This window comes from Somniosus microcephalus, chromosome 10 (genome assembly GCF_052327205.1).
Source record: "Somniosus microcephalus isolate GS21.2 chromosome 10, FLI_Smic_1.0, whole genome shotgun sequence".
NCBI lineage: Eukaryota > Metazoa > Chordata > Chondrichthyes > Squaliformes > Somniosidae > Somniosus > Somniosus microcephalus.
In genome coordinates, this window is record NC_140996.1 from 166,153,682 (window position 1) to 166,181,051 (window position 27,370).

At 43.7% G+C, this 27,370-nt stretch overlaps 1 protein-coding gene across 2 annotated transcripts in view; it reads left to right on the top strand.

The window, feature by feature from the left end:
- atm (ATM serine/threonine kinase) overlaps positions 1 to 27,370 on the top strand; it is a 206,445-nt gene that overhangs the window by 138,764 nt on the left and 40,311 nt on the right. For both annotated transcript variants that reach the window (XM_085999094.1, XM_085999096.1), the window contains exons 41-54: positions 7,467 to 7,555; positions 8,492 to 8,594; positions 11,148 to 11,296; positions 12,017 to 12,121; positions 12,498 to 12,617; positions 13,030 to 13,264; positions 13,536 to 13,688; positions 14,450 to 14,569; positions 15,018 to 15,223; positions 17,031 to 17,238; positions 19,798 to 19,911; positions 20,771 to 20,920; positions 22,673 to 22,811; positions 23,445 to 23,527. In XM_085999094.1, coding sequence (XP_085855220.1) covers positions 7,467 to 7,555; positions 8,492 to 8,594; positions 11,148 to 11,296; positions 12,017 to 12,121; positions 12,498 to 12,617; positions 13,030 to 13,264; positions 13,536 to 13,688; positions 14,450 to 14,569; positions 15,018 to 15,223; positions 17,031 to 17,238; positions 19,798 to 19,911; positions 20,771 to 20,920; positions 22,673 to 22,811; positions 23,445 to 23,527 — 1,974 coding nt within the window. The remainder of the gene's footprint in view (positions 1 to 7,466; positions 7,556 to 8,491; positions 8,595 to 11,147; positions 11,297 to 12,016; positions 12,122 to 12,497; positions 12,618 to 13,029; positions 13,265 to 13,535; positions 13,689 to 14,449; positions 14,570 to 15,017; positions 15,224 to 17,030; positions 17,239 to 19,797; positions 19,912 to 20,770; positions 20,921 to 22,672; positions 22,812 to 23,444; positions 23,528 to 27,370) is intronic.

Genomic DNA, 27,370 nt, shown 5'->3' on the forward strand with positions numbered 1-27,370 from the left:
ATCCATATAAATGGAGAATGTATGTTTATTATGTCTAGATTCATTCCAATGTATGCAAATGTCTAATTTAGGTCATTGACCCGTAATCTTCTTATACTGTCTGACGTTAAAACTATAAAGTAAGATAATTAGAATTAAGCCATTGTAGTAGTGATCTCCTTACTGGACTACAGAATACTGTCTACAACAGAGACCACATCTCACATATATCTAGAGAACCGTGAAGGGGTTACATTTTGGGGGCTCGTCCGGGATTGTGGTCTATTTATGTCAGTAAACTAACAGTATTGAATGCTCATTGCTAAGAGAGTGGTTTGTGGTTTCTACTGGGCTGTTTGAGCATAAAAGATGGATGTTATTGAGGTTGAAGCTTGGTGCAAACGGAAGCAGATAGCTACTACCCATGCCATTGTGCTGAATTGTGTTGCTAACGATGACCCTGATGATGTCTTGCTAAGGGCTCTGAATTGTGTCAAAGCCTTTGGTAAGGTTAGGATAGTTGAGCGCTGCTTGGATACAGCTACCAAGAAGCAGTTTGTGTTGATCCAGACATCAGAGAACCTGAGAGGTCATGGTTTACCTGAGGCAGTTGGGCTTTCTGAAGAGGCTGGTTCCTGGCCAGTTCAGTTTGTCCCTATTACTACTAAGGAAGAGGAAGGGTTTCAGACCAAGTTGTTGTCATTCTTGAGACAAGAAGGAAAGACTGTTGCTGATGTCAAAGGTCTGATAGGTCCTTCGGCCCTGGATATGAACACTCAGTTGGTCAGTGCCATTAGTTCTCTGGTGGATAAATGCACCAATCTGCCCTTCGAGGCTCAGGGATACCGTAAGCTCCGTATGTTCTCAGGAGTGAGACCAACTCCCAGTGGGGAAGAGGAGTACGACACCTGGGCTGAGCAGACCCTGCCTCTGCTAGAGGAATGGCAGTGCAGTGACAATGTGAAGAGGCAGAGAATAGTAGAAAGCCTTAAGGGTCCTGCTGCTGACATTGTAAGATTCTTAAAGGTGCAGAACACCTCTGCTACTTCCTTTGACTACATGCAGGCTCTAGAAACTGCCTTTGGAACTACTGAAACCATTTCAGATTTGATGGTCAGATTCAGAAGCACATTCCAGTGTGAGGGAGAGAAGCTGTCCAGTTATCTGCTGAGAATAGACAAACTGCTGCATTGTATGTTACGGAAAAGAGGGATGGAGTTGCCTGAAATGAATCGGTTCCGCATTGAACAGGTTGTGCGAGGTGCATTGCTCGAAGACGTGACTGCTCTTCACATACGCATGACCCATAAGTTGCGAGATCCACCTACCTTCACTGAGCTGCTAAGGGAAGTCAGAGAGGAGGAGGATATGCTTCAGGCCCGGAATGTAGCAAAGAGTGCTGTGATGTCCAAGCTTGTGACTCCTGTTACAGCTCCTACTCCTAAGGGTGATGTCAACCCTGAGATGGAACAGCTGAAGAAGGAAATAAATGTCATGAGAGCCGAGATGGCATATTTTCAGTCTAAGCCCAACACAGAAAGGGATGACGCACGGGTGCAAAATGTTGAACACCCTGCGAAGTCTAACAGCAAAATGAATGATTCCTCTAAAGGATATCCCCATGAAGGAGATAGACCTGGAGTCTTTTGTTATAACTGTGGAAAGGATGGACATTTCAAGCGAGAATGTAGAGGTGAGGAAAATCTTTAAAAAAAAGTAAATGATCGTCTCATAAAACTTACCAAGAAGTCGGGAAACTACAAAGGGGCACAGTAACGGAACGGCCTGCTGTCCCTGTAGTTAAGACACGTTCCACTAAGTGCAATAATAGACGAGGGGATATGAAAGACATCATACCTGAAGGTTTAGTAGGGCCGAGTTCTGCTGTATCAATACAGATTGAAGGCATTTATACTAAAGCTTTCCTCGACACGGGTTCTCAGGTTACCATACTGTACAGATCCTTCTATGACCGATACCTGACGCATTTGCCGTTAACCCCAATCAGTCTTCTGCAGATCTGGGGCCTTAGTCCTGCTGATTACCCATATGATGGCTATTTGTCGCTGAGGTTGGAGTTCTTGGAAGCTGATGTAGGGACCACTGAGACCATTGATGCACTTGTGTTGGTTTGCCCTGACCCCATGGTGAAAGGTGAGGTTTCCATACTGGTTGGCAGTAATACACCCATAGTGAGACGACTCCTGACAAGCTGCAAAGAGCAGGGAGGTGAAAACTTCTTGAGCACCAGACACATTCACCCTGTTTTCAAAAAGGCTTTTGAGAAACTGCCTGAACTTTCTTCCGACGTAGATGATAGCAAAAGAGGAACTGTGTGGTACGTTCGAGCCAAACCTATCACCCTGCGTCCTGGAGGAGTGGCTAGAATCCCTGGGATACCAAAATTCCCTGGAACGCCAGGTACTGAAGCCATTCTGATAGAGTCACCTGATGATCCTGCAGAAGAGTCACGGTTTCCAAATGAGCTTCTGGTGAGACCAGAGTTGCAGACCCCGACAGCTGTGATGTCAAGGAGAGTTACAGTGACCGTGAGGAATCTGTCAGGCAAAGGAATCACATTGAGGAAAGGAATGCCGATTGCGCATCTGTTTCCTGTAAATGTACTGTCGTCACATGTGAAGGAAGAGTCCAAAGTTAACTCAACCGGAGATCTGACACCCTCCTCCTTCAACTTTGGAGATTCATTCGTTCCTAAAGAATGGAAGGACCGATTAGTCAGGAAGATGATGGAGCGGAGAGGAGTTTTCTCTACTCATGAGTTTGATGTTGGTTGTAGTAAGAGTACTCGCCATTCTATCAGAATTACCGAGGATAAACCCTTTCGGGAGAGGTCTCGACGGCTGGCACCAGCTGACATCGAAGCAGTGAGACAGCACCTGTCGCAGTTAAAAGAAGCTGAGATCATTACCGAGTCCAGGAGTCCTTATGCATCTCCTATAGTCGTGGTGAGGAAAAAGAACGGAAAGATTCGGATGTGTGTGGACTTTAGGACGCTTAACAGACGTACTATTCCCGACCAATACACCGTTCCAAGAATTGAGGATGCACTGGCTTGTCTTAATGGAAGCAAGTGGTTCAGTGTGTTGGATCTCAGAAGTGGATACTACCAAATACTGATGAGTGAATCGGACAAAGAAAAGACAGCCTTTATATGTCCAGTTGGGTTCTACCAATTTGAAAGGATGCCACAGGGAGTTTCAGGCGCTCCAGCAACTTTTCAAAGAATAATGGAACAAACAGTTGGGGACATGAACTTGCTCGAAGTATTGGTGTACTTGGACGATATCATTGTGTTTGGGGCAACCCTTGAAGAACATGAAGCTCGGTTGCTGAAAGTGCTTGGTCGCCTGGAGGATGAAGGTCTCAAGCTATCATTGGACAAGTGTCAGTTTTGCCAAACATCGTGTCCTATGTGGGGCATATTGTATCACAGGATGGAGTAGCCACAGATCCATCCAAGATCGAAGCTGTTACCACATGGCCCAAACCGAACACAGTGACTGCCTTGCGGTCATTTCTTGGGTTCTGCGGATATTACAGGCGCTTTGTGCAGGATTACTCCAAAGTGGCCCATCCTCTGAATCAGCTGCTGGCTGGTTACCTCCCACCAGCCGAGAGGAAGAAAAAGGCTAAAGGTAAAGAGAACAAGGACTACTTCAAACCCTCTGAGCCTTTTGGTGTTAGATGGGATGAGAAATGCGAAGAGACCTTCCACACCTTAAAGCAAAGTCTTACTCAAGCCCCCGTGTTGGCTTTTGCAAACCCACAGCTGCCATATGTGCTACACGTGGATGCCAGTCAAGAAGGGTTGGGTGGTGTGTTGTATCAGGACCAAGGAGCAGGGCTGAGACCTGTAGCGTTCACCAGTCGCAGTCTTACGCCATCAGAGCGTAACTACCCAGCTCATAAGCTAGAATTCTTGGCGTTGAAGTGGGGGGTGGTGGATAAGCTGCAGGATTATCTGTATGGAGCGAAGTTTGAAGTGAGGACAGACAATAATCCATTAACCTATGTGTTGACTTCGGCAAAACTTGATGCCACCGGCCACCGCTGGCTTGCTGCACTATCTGCTTACGACTTTAGTCTCAGGTACAGACCTGGGAACCAGAACATTGACGCAGATGCTCTGTCTCGTCGCCCACACTACCAGAAACCAGAGTGGAAAGATGTTGCTTCAGCAGATGTGAAAGTAATGTGTCAGATGTCCGTGGTATCTGGACCAAAGAATTCATTTCATGCCTGAGAGATTGACCACTTGGGAGCGTCAATGCATGCTGTTCCCCAGGCATTTTGCAACCTTTCCAGGTCGGATGTACAAAACTTACCCATGTTGTGTTCATCTGAAATATCCAAAGCACAACAGGAGGATCCCTGTATTCATGAGGTGTTTTCAGCTCTCCGTCTGGGTGATATTACACAGATCGACAAATCAAAACATCCTGACTGTCGTCTGCTCCTAAGAGAATGGGACCACTTGGAAATTAAAGAGGGAGTGTTGTGTAGAATCACTCCCCCACCCACTAAACCATGTCATTCACAGTTGGTCCTGCCTGAAAAGTACAGGGAAATAGTGATGAAGTCTTTGCATGATGACGCAGGTCATCTGGGAGTAGATAAGACCTATGGGTTGGTCAAGGACAGATTCTATTGGCCGCGTATGAAGTCTGCGGTTGAGGAGTTCTGCAAGTCCTGTGCACGTTGTGTCCAGAGAAAGACTTTACCTAAAAGAGTTGCTCCTCTGTTTCACATGCAAAGTGATGGACCTCTAGACCTTGTCTGTATGGATTTTCTGTCCATCGAACCCGATTCCAGCAATACCGCAAATGTCTTGGTCATTACAGATCATTATACTCGCTACGCCCAAGCTTTTCCCACAAAGGATCAGAAAGCATACACCGTTGCCAAAGTGTTGTGGGAGAAATACTTCATCCACTATGGACTGCCAAAGCGAATACACAGTGATCAAGGTAGAGACTTTGAAAGTAGACTTATACATGAGTTGTTGTCCATGCTCGGGATTGAGAAGTCAAGAACAACTCCATACCATCCTCAGGGAGATCCTCAACCTCAGCGGTTTAACCGTACTTTGTTAGACATGCTTGGAACGCTGGATTCAAAGCGAAAGAACAAGTGGAGTCGGCACATTGGACATCTTGTTCATTCTTATAATTTTACCCGAAATTACGCTACTGGTTTTTCACCGTACTACCTCATGTTTGGACGTGAAGCGAGGATGCCGGTGGATTTGTGTTTCGGAGTATCCAGTGATGGCACATCACAGAGAACTTACCTCAAGTATGTATCTGACATGAGAAAGGAATTGCAAGCTGCTTATGAACTTGCTGAGTCTGTTTCTGCCAAACAGAATAAAGGAAATAAGCAGAGGTATGACCAGAAGATCCGTTTTTCCCAACTCATGCCTGGTGACCGAGTTCTCATACGGAACCTAGGACTACAAGGGAAGCATAAGTTAGCAGACCGCTGGGCTTCTACACCTTACATTGTTGAAAGTCAAATGTCACAACTACCTGTGTTTCGGCTAAAACCTGCAGGTGGGAATGGACCCATAAAAATACTGCACCGGAATCATATCCTGCCATTGGGACAGCAAGTGCGTCTGGATCCGCCAGCGGATAATGAGCCGACACCTAGTAGGAGAACCCTGCAGAGAAGAAGGAAAAAAACGAGAAACCAGGAAAACTTTGTTCCAGAAGACAGAAAACCCATGACACAGTGTGTGGATCATGAGGAACCTGATGAGTCGCAAGATGAAGAATGGGATCTATGGTATGACCTCCCAGAAAGACGCATAAGACAGAATCTGGATGAATTGTCTGAACCATTTAGCTCAGACTTGGACATGGTCTGGGAAGAACCAGATGCTTCCGAGAAGGAGATAAAAGAGACTGAAAGGCATGATAACAAAGGAACCAACGCCTCCAACGTAGTTGAAGGAACTGAAGACCGGGTATCCGAAATAAGGAGCTCACAGCGAGTTAAGAAGGTTCCTGAAAGATTGACATACAGTACACTAGGAGTGCCAAGTGTAATGATAGCCCCTACGGTTCGATATGTTACCTCCCTTTATACATGGTTGTTCCGGAAGCATGCAACCACTTATGTGTAAAGTTCATTAGTCATGGGGACATGCCTATATTTGGTAGGGGGGGAGTGTAATACCCACTGGAAATGTTATGTACGCTAAGTATCGTTATCAATCTTTAACTTAGACACTGTATTATCATTGTTATAAATCCCTGGGTTAAAGTTGCCCATGTGAAGGTACGGCAAGAACTTTTAAGGACACAATGTGACTAAGAGCAGACTTTCCATAATTCTGCACCAGTATCAACTGTTGCAGACAGTGAGGCTGCGCAGTCTCCAGGCAGGAACCCCAGGAGGAAGGGGTGGAGTCGGGTTTTTCGAGCGGTAAACGGGAGAGCGACTGGAAGAAAAGAGGGCAGGAGCTCTGAAAAGAGGGCTCAGGAGGCAAATGGCTGCCGCATCCCGTCCCGGGCTTCCAAACTCGGCCGCCGCCCTTCGTATTAGTAGCTCTGCATCCAGAACTCAAAGTGGGATTCAGTGATCGTGAAGAGAATTCAACGAAGGGGTTCGGAGTCGTAAATCTTGCAGACATTATACATACCATGAGCTCCAACTTAAGCGCGCCAACGATAGAGTGCACTCGAATTTGGACACAGGGACAGATTCTCCTTTGAATCCATATAAATGGAGAATGTATGTTTATTATGTCTAGATTCATTCCAATGTATGCAAATGTCTAATTTAGGTCATTGACCCGTAATCTTCTTATATTGTCTGACGTTAAAACTATAAAGTAAGATAATTAGAATTAAGCCATTGTAGTAGTGATCTCCTTACTGGACTATAGAATACTGTCTACAACAGAGACCACATCTCACATATATCTAGAGAACCGTGAAGGGGTTACACATAAAAATCATGTTTTTTTACCTTATTCCTAAATTAAAAACCGCGAATACACGAATTTCACTGACAAAATTAGTTGCAGAGTGGAAACAGTGTATACGTGAAATCCGCGTATGGCAAAACTGCGGTTGGGGCGGGATTCCTGTACTAATAAACAAAAGTTTTCAAAGAAAATGAAAAAGAAATGCACAATCTTTGAATGCACCTGTGATTTTTCTCCCAGGTTGCTCGCAGCAGTATGCAGGAGATTAATCTTTAATTGCGGAGGTTTGGCAATTCTAATATCAACTGTTTGCAAGAATAGCATCACAATGGCTACATTCTGCTTGTGCCATTATATGGGAAAATGTTTTAAAACGACATCATTTTGTAAAAGGCTGACCAAGATCTTGGACCCCTGACTTTGCCTGAAGATCAAACGGCTCCAGGTGGTAGCAATGTCACATCAGAGATAGTGAGGGCTGTAGCAGTTTAAAGGATGTTGTTCATGATTAAACTAATGTGTGTTCTAACAGGAACTCTTGATTGATGTGTACAGAAGTATAGGAGAACCTGATAGTTTGTATGGCTGCGGTGGAGGGAAGATGTTACACCCACTTGCCAGGTAAAAACCGAAGTTAAATGTACTTGATACTCTATGCTGTGACCGTACCGGTTATGTTGACATCTGCATTTCTTCTCCAATTTTTTCTCTCTATCTGTCCACTTCTGAAGACAGCTCCCCCTGCTGGTTTACAGTTCCATTGGTGTTGGCCGCCCTCTAGTGGCCAATCCTTTGTGTGTGAGGTACAGGATGACAAATATATTCAAGAAAAGAATAGATTTAATTTAAAGCCTCAAACCATCGTTAAGTCATGTCTCACCCTCTCAGTTAAACAAAGAACAGAAAGAATATAAAAGCAATAGAAAAGGTGTAGCATAGATTCATTAAGAAGTTACCAGGGATGAGGGGGTTATATTTATGAAGAGAGACTTGAGAAGTTGGGCTATTTTCTCTGTAACCGAGAAGATTATAAAGGGTTATGTAAATAACGATTTTCCCCCATTGAGGTGGTAATCAGAGGGCATGAATTTAAGATAATAATCACAAGAATTGAAGGGGAAATTAAAAAAAAAAAATTATTTACACAGTAGGTGGTTAGGATGTGGAATTCTGTGGTGAAACAAGTAATTAAATAGATGCTTGAAAAGGTTGAATATTAAACGATATGGGGAGCGAGCAGGAAAGTGGGATTAGATTAGTCGACCTGTGGAGAAACCAGTAGATTAACTGTTCCTGTGCTGTAGCATTCTATGATTCTAGAAGCATCAAAGTGGAAGTCGGTTGTGGTGAAAGAACTAAACCAGAAACATTTGCATTTATGTATGGGCTATCGTACACACAAGAAAGTATATTATTTTAGAGAAATTAGATACAAACAATGCAGAAATGGATACTTGATCATTAAACAGGCTCTAATATTTAATTTAATAGAAAGCAACCCTAATTTGTTTGGTCCCGTTTGCATAACCTGATATTTTTCTTCTTAATTTTACACAGAATTCGAACATACGAGCATGAAGTGCTGTGGGGCAAAGCTCTTGTAACATATGATATTGAAATGAATCTCCCTGTCTCTACACGCCAAGCTGGTATTGTCCAGGTAATGTTGCTGTCTTAGGCGCTGAAAGTGGTATTAATTATGTACTATATTGTAAACTGTAACTGTGATAATTGCCTAACGCACTGGTTCTCAGCATTGTGGGGCTCTGCAAGTTTTTCATTCAGTAAACCTGCAAAAATGTTAGAGACCATTCTGTTGACCAGTCAGCCTGTAGTGTTGGATGAAGATTGGCCAGTAGATTGACCTCCAGTGTTTTATGCCAGTTTTTTTGAGTGTTCAGTTGCTCACTCTCTAGCCTGCACTCCTCAAAAGGTTGGTGACCATATTAAATTTGGGAGTGGCAGTAGCATCAGGGAGGGGGTAGAGTCAGAATCAGGAGCAGCATTCTTGCCATTTAAAATAGTAAAATGTTATTATCTATGGAGGTGTATTTGTGCTTCATGTTGCATTCTTAGTTGAAGGAGTGGGTCTGAAGGAAGCTTCTTTTGATTTGAAGAAACTTGAGGACAGTAGTGTAGTGGTAGGGTTAGGGTTGTGGTACTGGAGTAGCAACCCAAAAAAGGCACAAAACTCAATAATAAGAAAAATGTCAGACTAACTTGTTAAGCAATGACCTGGGTATCATATTGGGACAAGACTTGTTCCTGCAAATTCCTCCTTGCTCACACCTAAGGATTGATGGCCAAGTTTGGAGAGCTATTCCACAGATTAGAAAACCAACACCCTGACACAGCCGTACTCTGTTGTATCTATTAGACGACATGTCAGAATCCTCCATCACCATCCCGCAGACAGGAAAGACCAACCAGAGGTAGGAGTACAGTGGCCCTGGGAGTCCTCAACATTAACTTCAGAGGCCTCGAAGACTTACTGCTTCAGGTCAAACAAGGCCAAGGAAACCTGAAGATCACTGCCTAGACAGATCTAGCAGCTCAAAACTAGGTATCCACGAGGCACTTTGGGCCATCAGCAGCCCCAGAATTCTATACAACCATAATCATGGCCCAGCACATCACTGCTCCATTGCCATAAAAACCAGAAAATTGGCTAGGTATAATCTATCCACAAAAAATTGGAATAAATCCAACCCAGCGAATTACTGTCCTATTGACCTCGCAGTTATAAGCAAAGTGCTGGAGGGAGTCAAATAGCACCATCAAGTGACACCTATTCATCGATAACCTGCTGGTTGATGATCAGTTTGGGTTCTCCTAAAACCACTCAACTCCAGACCGCATTACGGCTTTGATCTAGACATGGATGCTAGAGATGATTGACATAGGAGAGGTGAGTAATTGTCCTCAACATCAAGGTAACATTCGACTGACTATGGCTCAAAGGAGCCCTAGCAAGACTGGAGGTCAAGGAGGAAACCGTCCAGTGGCTGGAGCCATACCTTACACATGGGAAGATGGTTGTAGGAGGACCATCATCACAGCCCCAGGACATGCTGCAAGAGTTCCTCAGGGCAGTGCCCTTGGCTCTACACAATCTGTCATAGGGTCAGAAGTAGAGCTGTTGATTGATGATTCCACAATGTTTAGCTCTATTCACAACTCCTCTGATAATGAAGCAGCTAATTCCAGCCTACAGAAGGACCTTCTGGCTTGGGCTGACAAGTGGCAGGTTACATTAGTGCCAAGCATTGAGCACCTCCAACAAGAAAAGGCCCAACCACCTCACCACGACCTTCAATGGTGCCACCATCGCCATGTTCCTCGCCATTAACATCTTGGGCATCACCATTGACCGAAAGCTTAACTGGACCAGCAATATCAACACGTTGGCTACAAGAGCAGGGTAGAGACTGGGCACTCTAACGAGTGACTCACATTCTGACTCCTGAAAGCTTATCCACCATCTACAAGGCTCAAGTTAGGAGTATGATGGAATACTCACCACTTGCCTGGGTAGGTGCAGCCGTAACAACACTCAGGAAGCTCAGCATCATCCAGTACAGAGCAGTCACAGGTCAGTCACCATTTGTAAAGAGAACAAATAAATCTGGAATTTTTTTTTTTAAAAAGCTAGTATCAGTAATGGTGACCATGAAGCTATTGGATTGTCGTAAAAACCCATCTGGTTCACTAATGTCCTTTAGGGAAGGAAATCTGCCGTCCTTACCTGGCCTGGCCTATCTGTGACTCCAGACCCACAGCAATGTGGTTGACTCTTAACTGCCCTCTGAAATGGCCCAGCAAGTCACTCAGTTGTTCAAGGGCAATTAGGAATGGGCAATAAATGTTGGCCTTGCCAGCGACGCCCACATCCCGTAAACTAATTTTAAAAATCTGTTGATTCTTCCCCCTTTTTCTCTTCTATTTCCAACTTTTCTAAAATGCCTAATTTTTAGCTTTCAGTTCTGAGATACCCTGAGATATCATAACCTCTCTCCTCTTTACAAATGGTGGCTACCTTGTTATGTATTTTCTGTTTTTATTTCAGATTTGCAGTTTTCGTCTTTTATTGATGAAAACTTCGAGAATGTGCAGTTAGTGGCAATTTTGCAATTATGTGCTTATCTATTTCTTTTTAACATGCTCACCATCAGTTTGATGAAATCTATAATTGATTTGCATTTGTTGAATGTAGGCTTTACAGAACTTTGGACTATGCCACATTCTCACTACATATCTAAAGGGACTTGAAGCTGAAAATGCAGAATGGTGTGAAGAATTGCAGGAAATTCGCTTCCAGGCAGCCTGGAGGAACATGCAATGGGAGCATGTCCCCCCATGCAGGTAAATATAAAGTTTCCTACTTCAAATAAACTGAATTGTGCTAACGTTTTATTGTAAAATTGATGGCTTATTGGATTTGAGTATTAATTGTTACTGTATTAAATGCAAGTTCTAGGGCCTCAAACTGAAGCCTATAATCATTACTATACTTTAGAAATTATTTTGGTAATTTGTGAACTCATTTTTAGTTATAAATTGTACTCAATGTTTGCTTTATAACAACAGCAATCTGAACAGTACTCTAATCCCCCAGTTATATACTGCATTCTTGGTGTTGATGCTGGGTGTTCTTTAGCGGCAGACAATTCCCAACATGTATCACAACAATTTCAGGTGCATCTAGATTGGTAGTTTGGTATTGTTGAAGAGGTGATCTTGCACTGCTGGTACTTCACATCGTTATGGTATAATTGCAGCCAGAGCACAGCCAAAATTTGTAACTTAAATTTTTGTTTTCAACATAGATTTTCAGGCTATTGCAATGTTTCTCATAAGATGAATAGATGTTTTTGGTCCCCTGGTAAACTAAGGTGACCTTCACCATTTGTCAAAATATTTAAAACACTTAAAGAAACAAATCCATTTTGGTTCAATACACTCTCCTTTAAATTACTCTCACAATTTGTCATTTAGTTATGGAGTTGTGCAGGTACTTGAAAGTTGATTCACTTTTGTCTTCCTAAATGATTTGGCTGATTATTTTGTGTTGTCCATTCCCAGAGATGAGACTTCAGGACCTGGGTATCATGAATCTGTGTACTATGCGTTGCAGTCTCTAAAAGACCAAGAATTCACTGCCTTCCATGAGGTTTTGAAGTTTGCCAGGTAACTTTGCGATCACTGCTGATGATTCTTTTAGGATTTAATCCACTTTTGGCAAACTCTAAAGCAAGTTTTCCTTTTCATTGTAACTAAAACTGCCCTGCTAGTCTTTACTGATACTGAAATTTACTACAAATCGTCTTAATTTTCTTTCTCATGTTAATTGTAGTTCAAGTCCTCAAGCTCTGAGACTGACATGTCTTCATTCTTATCGATGAAGGATGCCTGACCTGCTGAGTGTTTCCAGCATCTTCTGTTTCTATTTCAGATTTCCATCATCCAGTATTTTGCTTTTGTGTTGTAATGTTGTGTTCTGTACTCATTTGCATTCACTGTGGACATCAGAATGACATTGAGTTACAACTTATTGTGTCAATAGGGTGAAAGAAGTTGAAGAATTATGCAAAGGGAGCTTGGAATCGGTCTACTCTCTGTACCCCACACTGTGCAGATTGCAGATACTTGGAGAACTAGAAACCATTGGGCAGATGTTGTCCAGGTAACCATTTACTATTTTTATTATCCTCATACTGGGCTAATTATATTTATTCTTTGTTTGTGAAGTGCTTTGAGACATTTCTGGGGTATCTTTGCTTAAACTACTGGAAGTGCACATGGGTGGATGTCAAATGAGGACAGGATCAGGATTGGCTGTATCCCCTAGAGTTAAATACCCTGCCATCACTCAATTGTTACGGTTCACATATGATCGTTACTTAGGCATGGTACTGAGGCTGCATGATGTCTGTTGAACCGCAGATCAACAAGGAGTCAACATCTGCTCGGCGGGAGAGATGCAGAGGAAATTGGTGAGAAAAGAGAAAAAAAAGCTGCTGCAGTCTGAACTGATGGGGGTCATGTTCAAAACTTAGTTTTAATTTTGTACAGGATATTTTCTTTTTCATTTTCAGATCTGTGACAGATGATGCTTTGAATGAGATACACAGGAAGTGGCAGCAACAGCTTCAGCTTCTCAAGGACAGTGACTTTACCTTCCAGGAACCTATCTTAGCCATGAGGACAGTCATTCAGGAGATGCTTATCCAAAAGGAACTGGATGGCCAAAGGAAGGATGTCATTAAGGATGCTCTGACTGAGCATTTACTTGAAATGGCAAAATTAGCACGCACAGCAAGAAATTCCCAGGTCCAGCATCTTCTTGAAAGTTGTTATTTACTATGGAAATCGAGTAGTGTTTCTGATGGTACATGTAAAATATTTAGCTATATTTTTAAATACAAAGCAGTACGTGTTTTGTCTGCAGAACTTTGATCTTTATCACTGTACCTAGAATATAACATGGAAAGAAAACTAGTGTCTCCCTAGTTTACATTTCAGGCTGTCTCTTAATGCAGTTACGCTGAATATTCCCAGATTGTCTGTCTGTCTATTTATAAAATGTATTGTTTGGTTACAGCTGGCAGAGAAAGCCATCTTCCAGATCAAACAACACAATCCAGTTGGGTTTGGCATTTCTACCTGGCAACTGGAAGAGGCCCAGGTCTTTTGGGATAAACAGGAACAGAGTCTTTCTCTTGGTATTCTCAAGCAGATGATTGACAAACTAGAGGTATGTTCACTGGTCTCAAATTATCCAAGCAAAAAAGTCTCAAAAGGTTTCTTCCACAATTAGTAAAAATAAGAGAGGGGGAGCCAATAGGTTGCATTGTGACCTAAAGATATCCCAAATCTTAACCCCTCCTTTCCACTGGGAAGATTTTGAAAAGCAACATCTGGATATCCTAGTACGGAATGACTGCAACATGTTTGGTGAATGCAGGCAAACACAAAGCATTGGCAGTGCAGTACAGGTAATTAATGTTTACAAAGGGCTGGGTATACTTATAGACATCATTTGCAGAACATTGTGCTAATTGTATAGAGGAAGCTGCATTGGAATATGCATTTTTAATGCAACGACTAGAACAGGCACTGACTTTCGGTATAGCAAACCAAAATCAGTTTGTAAACAAAAGAATCAGAGTCTTCAATCTTCATCTTAGTCTATTGTTCTCTGCAAACCAGTTGTGGATTAGAAGTGGAAAAGGCTCTGTTACTGGACCTGTATATCTGCTGCTCTGGACAGAGTAGCAACTCAGAAAAGTGATATCATTCATTAGTGCTCCTCCACAACACAACATCATTTTTGAAATTACTTTTTTTTAGTTTTTCTTATGTAGGGGATGAAAAGGCTTTCAAAAATATTGTGCTAAAATTAAGCTGATGGTACTTGCCATTAGACTTTTTCCTCAGCATTCAGCTCACTGATCACAATTTTTTCAATTGTGATGTTTTAGCATCTTTCTACTTGTTATTTCTTTATCTCCTTAGGTAAACAGCAACGAGTCATTAGTGCCACTGTATGTCGAGTGCCTGAGACTCTGTGGAAACTGGTTGGCGGAAACGCGTTTAGAAAGTCCTGGCACCATCATGCAGAAATATTTAGAAAAGGTGAGAACGAGTAAATGAACAATGACTTGTGTACAGTAGTGGCTCATTTGGGAAACAAACTTGTCTTTCAACCCTAAAATAATTAAACTAATGCAAACTAAAGAAAAGTGCCATTATAATGTTTAGCAAAGGTTTAGAGTGCGCTTGCTCTTGTACTCGTATAATAAATGTGTGCATCAATCATTTGTCTGAGTTCCGTGAATTACCATAACAGTGAGGCATCCCATAATGTGTGACACGTATTCTCCATTGCAGAATGCAGACACTATAAATCAAGTCAGAATTGCTCCAGGGGACTTTCCTAAGCAACTGTCAAATTTTATATTTAATAACATCATCACTTTTCTCTGTAAACAAACCTGAGTTTTATAATGGAACTGAACTATTTTGATAGCTTCAGCCTGTAACGGGTATTACAGAGTCTGATTGTTGCCATTTGTTTTTTCAGGCTGTGACTCACAGTGTTCAACACAAGGGCACTGTTCACAGTGGGAAGATGGAAGCATTTTTATCACTGGCACGTTTCTCAGATGCACAGTACCAGAGTATCGATAATTATATGAAATCCTCTGAGTTTGAAAACAAGCGTGCACTTCTCAAAAACGCCAAAGAAGAAATCGACTTGATCAAGGAACACAGATTTCAAACCAACAGGTAAGCAGGTGTGAAAACCTTTCCTCATGAAAACAATTCATGTACAAACTTTACAATACAATGCCACATAAAATCCTCCATATGTACATACTTTACAATACAATGCCACATAAAATCCTCCATATGTACAAACTTTACAATACAATGCCACATAAAATCCTCCATATGTACAAACTTTACAATACAATGCCACATAAAATCCTCCATATGTACAAACTTTACAATACAATGCCACATAAAATCCTCCATAGGTACATACTTTACAATACAATGCCACATAAAATCCTCCATATGTACAAACTTTACAATACAATGCCACATAAAATCCTCCATATGTACAAACTTTACAATACAATGCCACATAAAATCCTCCATATGTACAAACTTTACAATACAATGCCACATAAAATCCTCCATATGTACAAACTTTACAATACAATGCCACATAAAATCCTCCATATGTACATACTTTACAATACAATGCCACATAAAATCCTCCATATGTACATACTTTACAATACAATGCCACATAAAATCCTCCATATGTACAAACTTTACAATACAATGCCACATAAAATCCTCCATATGTACATACTTTACAATACAATGCCACATAAAATCCTCCATATGTACATACTTTACAATACAATGCCACATAAAATCCTCCATATGTACATACTTTACAATACAATGCCACATAAAATCCTCCATATGTACATACTTTACAATACAATGCCACATAAAATCCTCCATATGGGTGCACAGTACTTTTAAACTTACAGGACTGTATTACAATTATCCTCTTTGACTATTTTGTGCTTTCCAATTAAGTGACACCGTCTCTTCTGTGTAATGGCATAGTGGTTAGCACTGTTGCCTCACAGCGCCAGTGACCCGGGTTCGAATCCGGCCTCGGGTGACTGTCTGTGTGGAGTTTGCACATTCTCCCCGTGTTTGCGTGGGTTTCCTCCGGGTGCTCCGGTTTCCTCCCACAGTCCAAAGATGTGCGGGTTAGGTTGATTGGCTATGATAAAAAATTGACCCTTAGTGTTAGGGGGATTAAATACGTGGGGATAGGGTGGGATATGTGTTGGTGTAGGGGTTACGGGGATCGGGTGGGATATGTGTCGGTGCAGGCTCGATGGGCCGAAATGACCTCTATCTGCACTGTGGGGTTTCTGTGATTACATTGCACAGCTCTGTTCCTTCATCATTCCATTACTAGATTATTAATTTATTAAAAAGTTGAATGGTGCTTGTCCAAATTGCTGCTGGTCACCCAGATTTGTAGAAGCATAGCTACCTACCTATGAATTAAATTAAGATCTCCTAGCTAATTCTGCTCAAATCACACCTCCTTTTGGCTGACAAAGCAGCATTGAGGTCTCCCCTCATATTATGGAGCCGATCCACCGATATCTGTTATAGGATTGCTAAAGCGGTTCCATAAGGGGCCTGGTGAGTCAGATTCAAAGACTAGTCTGGGTTAGGAACAGGAGCTGTGTGAGCCACAAAAGTTAATACTGGTGGGGTTCATTACTCCTTCTAAGTTAAAATGTGGAGCTGTTGAGTGACAGGAGAATTATCATCTGCTTCTCCATAGGAGAGGGAAGATAATTCACAGGGATGCATCCTGCTGGAATTCTCCAGCACTGGCTATACTGCCCTCCTGGTTAATGAAGGATGCATAATGATAACTGGCTGCAATGAAAGAAAATGCAGAGAACAAAACTGTTTGAAAGGTTGGAAAGAAACAACTTTCCTCAGTGGATTTTTGACAACATTCTGAATATTTTCTGTTAACTAGATATGTGGTGAAGGTACAGCGGGAATGTGAATTAGATGAACAAGCAATGTGTGCGTTGCAAGAGGATCGCAAGCAGTTTCTTTGTAAAGCAGTGGAGAACTACATCAACTGCTTGCAGAGCGGAGAGGAGCATGATATGCGCATCTTTAGACTCTGCTCCTTGTGGCTTGAAAACTCAAGTGTACCAGAAGTAAACAATAAGATGAAGGTAATATCTGGTAACAAGTTGTTAAGATTTCTTTTGGGAGAGGGTTATATTCCTTTCTGTTCCCCGTTTCATATTTGCTCATCTTCAAGCTGCAACTAGGCCAATCTAAATAGTTTGCATACTTTATACACATTTTATCCCCTCCAATTTTCTCTCTTGAAGTATGAGTCTACACATACCAGCAACTCTCTGATGCCTCACCCAAGTGGCCAGTTTTCATGTGTGAATGTTCATGTACCAGCACTGAGAGTCAGCAAGATATTTGACTTGAGGGGCGTGAAGAGTAAGCCAATTCTGTTCCCACCCACCATCCACATAACTGAACTATCCACCAGGGTCATTGGATAACAATCAGGATTGGGAACCCTGGCTGTTTTTTCTCCCTTTCCCCACCTCATCCCAGGGCCAGGGGAACTTGTGTTACAAGAGAAGCATGACCTTTACACATTTTAAAGGTTTAGTTTTGAATAGGTTTGCTGCCTTTTCTCCCTGTCTACGCTCCCTGGCTGTACCCATTTCCAGCTAAGAGGATAGGAACTGGCATGCTCCCAGGACTATAGTATTCTATAACTTGCTACTACAAACTGATGAATATAACTCTGGTGGCTTGACCCTCTAATATCCCTTCCCTCTCCTGAATAGGAGCACCTGAGCACAAATCCTCCCACTCAGCTACTGCACATTTTAACTTTTGTGTGTTGAATGGCTCAAGAGTAGTTAACCCAGATAGTACTGACTTTCGTCTCCTAGGCATCTGTTCCTATTTCAGGTTGGTCTTTGATTCTGACACACTGGCCCTCCAATATTCTTGTAACTGATGTCAATGGGGAAGCTTTCTGGTACAATAATGACCCAAAAGCTCCATGTGGGCTGAAAATCAGTGATGAAACAGGCTAGATTTACCACCCCTTCATAAGTCAATGGATGGGATTTGACTAATGAAGGGGTGGTAAGTCTAGCCCTAGGTGTTGATGTTTACCAGATATATTTTTATATTTATATTGAGACTATACATCCCCTTCCTTTGATACAGCTATGAAAAATTGCATAATTAAAGATCAGTGCCTATGCTCCCTTATTGCGTTAAGTTCTGATGTAAGGTCACCGACCTGAAATGTTAACTCTGTACCCACAGAGGGGGAAGGAGCCCACCTCGCCCTCCTGTTTTTCTCTGCTGCAGCAGCTGGTGCTGCTCTGCCTGGCCTCATGTCCTCCTCCCATTCCTCCTCCAGACCAAGGGAAACCCATAGCAAGCTGTCCACGATCAAGCAATCCCTTTCTCCTGGTGACTCCTATAATGGCCCAAAATTTGCGATCGGAGGCTTCCGATGCCTCCGACCTGTAAAAAATCTACGAATTTCCCTGGTGGCCCCGGGGGGTGTGGAAACTTGCAACCTTGGGCCTCTCCGGGTACGCGCGGGCAGGGGCGCATGCGGTTCGCAAGCGCTCCTGGGATCACGTGGGCCGGCCCAACCATTAAAAGAAGAATGGGGATCACTTAAAACATACATGAACACATGAATTTTTTTTAATTACATTTTTAAAATGAATTAAAATGCCATTTAATTAAATATTTTAAACAAAAATTATGTTTTAATGGGGCTAAAAATAAACTTACCTTATTGGACAGGGTTCTTAATGTATAAATGAGTGATAACATTTTATTTTTCTATTTTTTTTTTAAACTCTTATGCTGGTAAAAACAGGCCTTATTGCCTGCTTTTACCAGGCATAAGAATTTCATGGGCATTCAGCGGGCAGAAGTTGGGCAAATAGCGCAACTCTCCACCCACAGAGGCCCTTCTCCCGGGAATGCGGAGATTCTTGACAGATAGCAAGTTTTAGCACATGCGGCTCATCTGCCTAAACCTGGAAGTTGCGCGGCCCCTATGGGTGCGTACACACCTTGTACGCACCCGTAGGGGTCGCAAAATACGGCCCATAGTGTTCAATAAGGTAGAGTAGCACAGCACTCACTCTCTTTAGGTGAAGTCCTCAGAGAATTTCCAGAATAAATGTTGATAGAATATTGGTGAAGTCTTGGCAAAGTGTCCCACAAAGTCTCCCGATGTGTCTCAAAAGTCCTCTTCAAACCTCCAGCAGCAAGTGAACAGTGAAAGCTGAGCAGAGCTTTAAGTAGCGCTCAAAATCCTCAGCAACGACTTGTTTACTCATGTTCAGCTATTAGGAGAGGTCATTAATTGAAGCGCTAGCCACCAAAATGCCGTGCAGCCTCTTTAATGAGCGCTAGCAGGCAATTTAATTGTTAATCAGACCCTTTACGATCCTCCGTGCGGCTGTTCCTAGCGCGTGTGTCAACTCCTTTACCAAGCTGTCGCCTTGCGCTAAAGGTGGGCTAAAACTGACGTTGCAGCTCAAGACCCTGTTTTGGCAACCTCGGAGGCTCTTTAATGCCTCAAGTATCCGGGGGAAATCGCCCCTGTTGTTTTAAGCAAGGAAACAAACTTCAAACCAAAATCTAGATTAACGTTGTTCAAGCCTAAATATAGCTTTGTGCTGCAGGAAGGGCTAAAAGCATTCTTACCTTTTTTTTAACAGCAAGGTATAGAAAAGATTCCATCTTACAAGTTTTTACCTTTAATGTACCAGCTGGCTGCTCGAATGGGAACGAAGATGCCAGGAGGGCAAAGATTTCATGAAGTATTAAACAAGGTACTGTGCTCTGTTTTGAATGACCACAAAATATTGCAACTAGTGCCAAGAAAAAAATGTCTCGGGACTTTTAGAATTTCTTTCTAAAGGTGATTATTCTCTGTCAAATAGATACGTTTTTAATAGATTTCTGGATGTTTAGATGCTGCTTTGGCCCTTTTTTGCATGCAAAACCATATAAGAACTTACATCTTGTGCAGTTTTTTGTAATCTTAACCACTGCGGACTCTGGGAATGCTCATTATTTCTCAATGAGATTGTTCTGTTGGTAGTGACATGATTCATGACTAATCAGGGCACGATGGGCAGGGCAGCATCGTCTTTTATCATTTTCAGTTCTGCATTTTTGATCTGTAACCCATTTCTCTTCTAAATGGGTTTTGGAACGAAGAATCAAAAAATGTATTTCTTTAACAAAGCTTTCGCTGAAACAGTTTTAGCAAAGATTGTTGTTAAGTAGGTCATTGCCCTGCACTGATGCACGCTTGGTCACAGCTACTATTGACCACACGGTTCAATTCCTAATTTCAGCTGGGGAGCAGAGGTGAAGTTCTTCCTCACATAAAATGGTCAAATTAGATGGCAATTCGATCCTGTTAGCCATAGTTATATTGGGAGATTCTTGGGGATAGGAATGGTGTGTGAGATTCAGAGATGGTACTGTATAAGGAGGACAGAGGTTTTTTTCTTACAAAACAGGGAGGAGGGAATAAAATTAAATCTTTGTTTTAAAAGAGTGGAACAAATTGAATTCATTTAAAAGGCTTTGGTTGTATCTGTCTTTGTTTCCTTCATAGACTTCCATTTTATGATTTAACAATGTATGCTCATACTTTTGCTTTCTGTTAATATCTTGCAGCTAATTGAAAGAACCTCATTGGATCACCCTCATCACACACTATTTATTATCTTGGCCTTATCCAATGCAAACAAGGATGACATTCTAGGAAAACCTGAAGTACTGAAGAGAGGGAAACATATAAAAAAGGAGATGTCTCATCTGGAACAGGTTTGTTGGTAAAATGTGATGAATGATCAGAACCAAATTCTGTAGCAGCCTCTGTAATCTGTTGTCCGTGCCAAGCAAGTCTGTAGTACTCCAGAGTACTATTGATCAACCAATCTGGCTCACTCATGGGATCTGGAGAGCTGGACCTGTCACTGGGAGCTGTGCTTCTTCCCACTGTTACAAATAACCCTACTCGGCAATGCCCTAACTGGTAGAGTGGTCTTGACTGGACAAGCAGAGAAAGCCAAAGAAAGAAAAAACTTGTACTTATATAGTTTCTTTCATGTCTTCAGGATGTCCCAGTGCTTCACAGCCAATGAGTTACTTTTCAAATGTAGTTACTGTTACAGGTAGACTATCCTTTATCCGAAAACCTCGGGACCAGCCGAGTTTCGGATAAAGGAGAATTTCGGATTTCGGAAGGTGGGTCGGCGGGGGGTCGTGCGCACAACTTACGCTGACGCTCAGCGTAAGTCAGTCGGGGTCGGCGGTGTACGGGGGGGGGGGGGGGGTCGGCGGTTGTCGGGGCCGGCGGGGTCCGCGGGGGGGTCGGTGGTTGTCGGGGCCGGCGGGGTCCGCGGTTGTCGGGGCCGGCGGGGTCCGCGGGGGGGGTCGGCGGTTGTCGGGGCTGGCGGGGTCGGGGCCGGCGGGGTCCGCGGGGGGGTCGGCGGTTGTCGGGGCCGGCGGGGTCCGCGGGGGGGGTCGGCGGTTGTCGGGGCTGGCGGGGTCGGCGGTTGTCGGGGCCGGGGGGGTCGGCGGTTGTCGGGGTCGGCGGTTGTCGGGGTCGGCGGTTGTCGGGGTCGGCGGGGGGTCGTGCGCACGACTTACCCTTTATCCGAACTTCCAAAACTGGAACCCTCTAAAAACCGAAGGTTTTTTCATTCGTACGCACGACTTACGCTGAACGAAAAAACCTTCGGTTTTTAGAGGGTTTCGGTTTTCGGAAGTCCGGATAAAGGGTAGTCTACCTGTATATAGACCAAGACAGCAGCCAAGCTTTGCACAACATGGTCCCACAAATAGGAAAAATGACTAGTTAATCTGTTTTGGTGATGCTGGTTAAGGGATAATGATGGACAAGATATCGGAGAATTTCTCTGCTTTCTTTGACTAGTGTCAAAGGATTTTTTATATCCATTTAAGCAGACAGATGTTTAATGTCTCCTCTGAAAAATGGCACCTTCAGCAATGCAGAACTCCCTCAGTATTGCACTGAATTGTCAGCCTAGATTATAGTGCTCAAGTCCTGGAGTGGGGCTTGAACTCATGACCTTCTGACTCAGGCTCAGTACTGGTAGGCTGTGCCATGTTAGCAGGTTAAACTCCAGCAGAACCCTTTTGCACACTTGACTTCTGCCTATCTGTGTTTTAGCTCTCTGGACTTGGATGAATGAGATAAGAGTGTGCACTCCATATTGGGCAAACAGAAACTCTACCTGTGTGGATTTTTTAGTATCTCGGTTTGAAGAGTCTTGCATATGGTCGTGGGTTTCCGCATGGGTTAGACACCTGTATGACTCCCCCCCGCCCCCCCCCCCCCCCCGCCAAAAGTAAAATGTATAAAAGTTATTTTTAAATATTAAAAAAAGTACCATTTGATTTTACTTGTGAACTGTCTCAAATCTGTATTTGGGAATTTAGGGTCTCTTTCACACTTGCAAGAATACTGGTATTTCATTGCTGGGGATAGTCTATATTTCAGATCATCTTTAAGCCTTTATTCAGTCACACTTTGTTACATTGCTGCTTTAGGAGAGAATGGATGCTGCCAGCAAAATAATAAGCACAGTCCGAAAATCTAAAGCTAAAATGGTAAAGGACATTGAGAGATTATGTGATGCCTTAATCACCCTCGCAAATATGGATGCCAGTAAATGGAAGGTGGAAATAAGTAAGTATTCAATGAATAAAAGTAATACATAGTTTACCGACCCCAGTTTCAAACTTGGCATAAAAGGCTAACAGCAGGAAAAGGGTAATTGTTTTATATCCGGGCTCAGCATGACTGGTGCTATGAGTACCCACAGAGTATTGGGTTCCTGAAGTGATTTGCCTCACTTTCCCCTTCAGGCTGTTTTTGCTTGTCTTTTGTTGTCCCTCTCCCAAGTGATACGGTACCATATAAAAGATGGCTGAGCCCTCCTGGTCTTGTTATCACCACAAGAGAGGGAGTCTAATCCCATTAGATGCTGGTTCCTTGTGCTCTTAACACTTGTCACAGTATGAGGGGGGTTTCAAAGCACAAAGGAGGCTTAGATACCCTCACCTCCTAAAAGTGTTCTGATATTTGTCACAGTCACTGTTTGAGGGAAGGAAAAGGAGTGAAACTTTGCAAAAACTTCACTTTGGATATTATGTTGAGTTGAGTAAATTATTGGTGGTCTGTGGAAGAAATTGGCATGAGGCTTTTCTCATTTCATGCTTTCCTATGTTCCTAATGTTTCTCAACTGTTTACTTTCAGATAATGAATCGCTTCAGTATTACAGTGTCTTTTTTGCTTTATTTTGTCCTCTCCAATTACAGAAGCCATTGAAATTCCTTCAACACAGCCTATCACAAAAATAAAGGATCTTGATGAAGTTGTTATTCCCACCATGGAAATCAAGGTAAGCCAGAGTTATACCTCATTAGGAATGATCCTGGCCCACAATTTTGGAGGCGCAGTATATATGAGCGCTTCTCCCTTCTGGCATCTACAATAATTATATTGGAACCAAGGTTTTTTTTTTTAAGATTTCAGGCCTAGAAACTCAGTTAAGGCCCGCCAGCAGGCTAACGCCCAAAAGTTAGCGCTGCGCGCGGAGCCAGTTGCGCGCGCCAGAAATTCACTTTTAGCGCCCCAAGTCGGAACCGGGCGCTGTTCCAGGGTGTGCCCGCCTCCACTTGGGGCGCTGAAAGTGAATTTCAGCGCTCCAGCTGCCGCTGCGCCACCCGATGCGGTGCGGCAGGCTGGGGTACTGCAGGCCTCCTCCTTCTCTTAAGGAGGAGCTGCCTGCAGCCGTGAGATCGCCGCTGGATTCTGCCGGCAAATGAGCCCGGCACCACGGAGAAGTGCCGGGCTCGCGGGAATCAGCCACCAATGCCGCGGGGGGGGTGGTGTAGGAGGCCGGGGAGGGAGGTGCGGGCAGGCGGCCGCCGAAAAAGCGGCCGACCGCACCTCCACCTTAAAGCGCCCCAGTAGCGCAGCAGTACGGCCCCGTTTTTCAAACGCTGTTTGCGGCCGCTGCAGAAGAGGCGGCCGCAACTAAATATGGGGTTTGGGCCGGAAGCGGGGCGGAACCGGGGCACTGCGCACACCGATGACGTCATCGGTGTCGGCGCAGCGCTACCGGCTACCGCCGCCATTACCGCAGCGATGAATATCAGCGCACCCTCTTACACTGGCGCAGAAACCCTCTTTGGGCGAAAAGTGGGCGCAAAGCCTACTGAATTTCTAGGCCTCAGAATGTTATATTAAACCAATAAGCCACTGTTGTTTGGTTTTGCAATGGACTCTAACTACATACAACTAGGAGTGCAGATTTTTCCCTGCCTCAATTACTTTACAGCTAGGGGTCCACCAGTCCACGCAGCAGCGGCGAACCCAATTCAGGTCATTATGACCTTGTTTAGAGATCATTAAGAATGCATTTGAGCTCACCTTTTGATTTTATGTGCTCACCCACGGCGTCCTCACTGCTCAGGGATCACATCTGTGAAGCTGAGGTGGGCCATTGAATCAGCTGTTGAGTTGACAGCTTCAAATGTAAAGTAAAAGCTCCCACCTTACAGAGATATCTTGCCTCAGCCACAAGCTCTTCCTCACTGCATTTCCATAACAGATTCACCAGACTACAAGTCTTTACACAAGTCTCCATCCAGTCTGACCTCATTACCTCTCCCACCATTGACAGGTGGCTTCTGTCACCTCTACTTCACTTACCATCTATTATATCAGCATGGGTGCCCTTGAAACTCTCTCACCTTGGTCCTCAGAATCCCACCACGATCAGCCCCAACACCAGCAACACCAACAACAACACCAACCTTCTCCACAATCAACTGGTGCTGCACAGGGCATAGGGCATCAGCACCCGACCACATTGCTGCCCAGGAGGCCAGCGATAGTCTCACCATGGCCAGATTTATTTCACTTGACGCTGTACACCCTGGCTGCCACATGATGCACCAGGTTGACACCACCCCACACCAGCACCATAAAGCATCTCTACAATGCTCAAGCCATTTCTTTCACACTCATCACCATTGCGGGGGGTACCGTTATGTCTCACCATTCACTGCAACTCACTAAGCCACTTCCAAAGGTGCACACAAATCTGTCCAAGAACGTAAAGTGTTGAAAATAAAGGTTTCAATGTTTGACACCACATTAACAGAAACTTTACCTGAACATTGCATAAAACACCAAAGTGCCTACCCTTGTGTGCTGTTAGTTGGTATGATTGCACTAGGGTGAGTGTGAGGGGTGGCTAGTGAGATGGGAATGTGACAATATAGATAGAGGGGGATGGGTGGAGGTCCAAGGTAAGTGGGTGTGAGTAAGGATGTGCAGGAGTAGGGCAGGGAAGGCAGAGTGATGGGGATGTGATGAGTGGCACAGCAGGATGAGGTTGAGTGTGGCTTTATACTAACGTTTCGTGATCTACTGAGATCATTGAAACATTTGCGGCACTGCACCCAGGTCCTGCTGACCACATCTCTGCTTGTGCCCTCCTCTGCAATGTGGAACCAGGCTGTGTTCATCTCCTGCGGAGGTCTCTTTACCCATGGGAAGGGAAGAGGACCCCCCTGCATGCTGTGACTCCCTCCATAAGCATATGGAGAGAATCATGGGAGAGCCTTGGTGCAGCCCTGCACCTCTGTGCAGTGCTTGTCAGTGTTTGCAGCACCTCAATGCTGTAGAACACTGACAGCACAAATGTCAAACTAAATTTGGACATGGTCCCTTTAAGAAAACCGGCTGATGACGCATCATCAAATGATGTCACCAGACCTGCTTCCTCTAATTGGCCGGGTAACGCGTTGGGTGGGCTTAACAAGCCCAATCAAGGTAAATTCATTTCAGACAGCGAGCTGGAGCCAGCAGCGGGGTCGGGACCCTCCATTGACATCACCCGTTGAGATCACCCGTTGAGATTAGCAAAATCATGGCCGAACTCTGTTTCTCTCTGCACCAGTGTTCCCTGTAAAGTGCGCAGCCGCGCACTGCTCCAGGGAACCCGTGCAGCCGGCTTGCCAGCATTTCAGTGTAAAAACTGCACATGCACGGTATTTTGAATGGCCCATGCAGCCCCCCAAAAAATTACAGGGAACATAGCTCTCCACAGATGCTATAGCAAAATACTGCGGATGCTGGAAATCTGAAATATCAACAGAAAACACTGGAAAAACTCAGCAGGCCAGGCAACATCCGTGGAGAGAGAAACAGAGTTAACGTTTCAGGTCGAGGACCTTTCATCAGAACTGGAAAAAAGCAGGAAATGGAGCAGATTGAAAAGCAAGTTTAGAGGCTGGGAAATGGGGGAGGGGATGGAACAACAAAAGGGAAGGTCTGTGATAGGATGGAAGGCAGGAGAAGTAAAGAGGCACTAAGAGATAGTCAAAGCAAGAGGAGATGGTAATGGGACAGGTTAAGAAACAAAGGCTGCCTCTGGATGAAGTGTGAATTGCACTGCCAGAATGAAGGACAGCTGCCATGTGGGAGGAAAAAAAAGGAGGACAAACAAAAAGTGTGGATAAAAAATATAAATAGGATAGGGACCGAGGTTATGATCTGAAATTCTTGAGTCCAGAGGGCTGTAAAGTGCCTAATCAAAAGATGAGGTGCTGTTCCTCGAGCTTACGCTGCGCTTCCGTGGAACAATGCAAGAGGCCGAGGACGGTGAGGTCTGAGTGGGAATGGAGCGGTCCACAGATGCTGCCTGACTTGCTGATATTTCCAGTATTTTCTGTTTTTATTTCAGATTTCCAGCATCCACATTATTTTGCTTATTTAAATTTAGGACTTAATTAATTCTCCTTTACATAAATTGTAATAGAGCTATTAATAACGAATTACTAATTTTTATACAGAAAAAATACAAGATAGGAGTAGGCCATTCGGCCCCTCGAGCCTGCTCCGCCATTCAGTGAGATCATGGCTGATCATCCAAATTCAGTACCCTGTCCCTGCTTTCTCCCCATATCCCTTGATCCCTTTAGCCTTATGAAATATATCCAACTCCTTCTTAAATATATTTAATGAATTGGCCTCTACTGCCTTCTGTGGTAGAGAATTCCACAGGTTCACCACTCTCTGGGTGAAGAAATTCCTCCTCATCTCTGTCCTAAATGGCTTACCCCTTATCCTTAGACTGTGACCCCTGGTTCTGGACTCCCCGACCATCGGAAACATCCTTCCTGCATCTCGTCTGTCTAGTCCTGTTAGAATTTTATAAGTTTCAATGAGA